Below are 3044 nucleotides of genomic sequence, written 5' to 3' on the forward strand. Positions count from 1 at the left end.
CCCCCGGCACCCTCCGCAATCCCACGGGCGCCACCATGCAGAGACACCGGAGCCAGACCCTCCCCAGCCCCGTGCCCCCGCGGCCCCCCCACTCCACACGCCATCCTGCCCTGCCCTGCCAGCACCACCTGCTCCGCTGGGATCCACCAAAATCCCCCCCTGGCTCCAGGCATCGTTCCTGGCAATTCCCCTCCACGGCTGGTGAAGGCCAGGGCTGCCCACACAGTTGGCCGTCACTTCACCACCACCCCGCTGCTCCGCAAGGCTCAGCCGGCCCTGAAGTGCCACGCGGCACCAGGGACGCGAACAGGGAGGGTGGGGGAGATGCACCACGGGCCGTAGCAGGACAGGCGGAGGCGGTCAGGATCTGGCCTTGTAGCTCTGCATGTCTCCAGCTGGATGGATGTACTCAGCCCACGGGTGAAGGACAGATGAACCACAGACCCACCTTCCCCCTCCCTGCCCGCTCTCCTCCCAGATGATGCACGGATCCAGCCAGCTGCCCATCCTTGACATTTTCTTCCCTGGCTACAGACAGGCTCCCACCCTTTCTCTCCATCACCTTCCCTCTCTCAGCCCGGGTGGATCTGCCCCAGACCTCTCCTCACTGCTGGACGCTGCCCCAAAGCTCCCACACAGGCAGTGCCTCTGCCCAACCCCAAACATGCAGCATCTCCTCCCCGGGGAGGCACCGAGCACCCCACAGCCCCGAAAGGCTGGGGGGCAGCCAGAGCACAGCAGCACCACCGCCGGCAACCTTGCACCCCAGCTGCAAGCCCCCCAGCTCCCACCACCCCCAGCAGCCCCAACACCACAACAAGCTGCACCCTTTAAACCTTTCCAAATGGGGCAGCCAGATTTTTGGGGCACAGGGGGACCCCAGCCACCGAGACGGCAATGGGGACGGCCCCCAAGCCGTGTCCCCCCCGCCAGAGCATGCGCAGCACCGGCTGGGCTGCAGACTCCTGTTTTTCCAGCTCCCCGACGAGGTTTCCTGGAAGGGCCCGTGAGCAGCGTTAAACACTTTCTTTTGGAGGAAAAAATGACTCTTCCCTGGCGGGGGGCCAGGCAGCTGACTCAGGGACGGAAGACGGCCCTAACACGATAGTGTGAAATCAGAGCGCTCCTATCTGCGAGCAAAACACTTCCGAAAGCCAGCTCCGAGCCGGGGACGGCTTAACCAGTCCCACGCTGCTGCACCCGTGCCCCAGCAGCTCCCGTGCTGCTGACCCCGGCGAGGGGGGCCATAAAGCAGAGGGGGGCAATAAGACCCAGCACATGTCCTACCAAGTCAGGGCCCCCTCCTTGCCGCTGATTTTCCACTCCCGAATCCCCGCCGGCAGCATCCCAAGAAGGCAGCCGAGCCCCAAAGCCCCCCCTTGGCCTGAAGATGCCCCAGGACTGCACAGCAAGGTCCTCTCTGGGCACTCGGTGCAGGAAAGGATGAGGTCCACAATTTCTCCCGGAGACTCAGAGCTCCTTCACCCAGTTGGTATAGCCAGGAACCGAGAGCGTTTGACTCTGCAACACCTCCCAAACAGGGGAAAAGGGAGAGAGAGGGAGGGAATCCCTTCCCGTGGAGGGAGAAAGGAAAAAGCAGCGTGTCCAGGGGCAGCGTCAATGCCAGAGGGACCGAGACATTGCCTGGAGCCGGGCCGTCGCCCAGCCCTCGTGTCCGATTGCAGCGATGGGTACTGGCCGGTCCCAGGAAACAGGGCAAGAGCCAGGGTGGGGGTTGGGATAAATAGCACAGGGGAATAGAAAGGAAAAGGGAATAAACAAATATAAATGAAAGCACGTGGCACCAAGGGAGAAAATAGCTGGGAAAGGCTTTAATTAGACTATGGGCTGGGCACCATCCCACGGCTGGGAGAAACATCTCGAAAGCAGGGTCAGGATGGGGCACGACGCGGTTCACAGTAAAGCCCCAGCACCACATCCCACCTTCCCTGGACCCTCCGGCCAGGCGGGGACATGGGGGTCTGGTGGCCCCCACCCCAAGAGCAGTACCGGGGTAGCAAGCAAGGAAGGGGCCGTGACACCTTCACCATCAGCCAGGCCCTCATCCCACAGCTGCTCTGCCCCACACCTGACTGCCCACCCTGTCCTCATCCCCATGCGTCCCCTGGGCTCCGATGCCAAAAGCCAAATCCTGCTATTCCCCACCACTTCTGGGCCCACCCCCCCCGGGCCACGCTGTCACTCATATGGCCATCCATTGCTTGTCACCTCAGAAGTTGAATAAAATCCCCCAAAAAAGACCAAGGGAAGCGGGGACAGGATGCCTTAGCCGAAGCAGCTGTCCCCAAAGCAGCAGGCTCCCAGGTCCCCGTTTGCAAAGCATTTGCAGCTCCCAGCAAGGTCAGATTTTGTCCCTGAAGGTCAGAGCAGCTCCAGCCTGGCAGGCTGTGCCATCCCAGCGTGGGTTGGGTTTGCCCAGGGCTCAGCCCCAGACGCAGCTCTGCTCTGGCTCTATCTGCTCCAGCTGTATCAAGGCAGCTGGGGGAAGCGCTGAGCCCAGCCTGGTCCTACCCCTGCTGCCAGGCTCACAGCCCTGGCAGGGCAACCCTCTGCCCTCTCCCCTCCCAGCACCCTGCAGCTACGCCCAGGAGAAAAACTGGTCCAGGGCATGCATGACAATGGGAAGGGGGCTCAGCTCGCATCCCCAAAATCCCAGCCATCTGCCTCACGCCCAGCGGGCTGCACCATACAGCATTGCGCACCAGCACAAAACCTGGCCGGGGCTCTGCACCAGTGTAGAGGATAAGGCTTGGGCACCACCGTGTCTCCCCTGGTCATGCCCCTAGCAGCATCCCACCTGCTGCCTCCACTCCCCACCACCCAGAGCCCTGGCCCCAGGGCACATCTGGAGCATCAGCCAGCAGGGAAGATCCTGGGGTCACGGGACCCTTTGTAGGATGAAGGATGTGGGCTGAGTCCCATGGGGAAGAGCTCAGCCCCCCAGCTCTGGTTTCATTCTGTGCCCAGATATGATGGCAAGAAGTAACCCCAGTCCCTGAGCCGTGGGGCACCACAGCCATGAA

At 62.5% G+C, this 3044-nt stretch overlaps 1 protein-coding gene across 1 annotated transcript in view; it reads right to left on the reverse strand.

Annotated features, from left to right (window-relative positions):
- Positions 1-3044, reverse strand: part of TNS1 (tensin 1) — a 41269-nt gene that overhangs the window by 23867 nt on the left and 14358 nt on the right. Inside the window, exon 14 of the mRNA XM_009323551.1 lies at positions 837-994. Coding sequence (XP_009321826.1) covers positions 837-994 — 158 coding nt within the window. The remainder of the gene's footprint in view (positions 1-836; positions 995-3044) is intronic.

The sequence above is a fragment of the Pygoscelis adeliae genome, unplaced genomic scaffold (genome assembly GCF_000699105.1).
Source record: "Pygoscelis adeliae isolate BGI_AS28 unplaced genomic scaffold, ASM69910v1 Scaffold664, whole genome shotgun sequence".
In the NCBI taxonomy this organism is placed as follows: Eukaryota; Metazoa; Chordata; class Aves; order Sphenisciformes; family Spheniscidae; genus Pygoscelis; species Pygoscelis adeliae.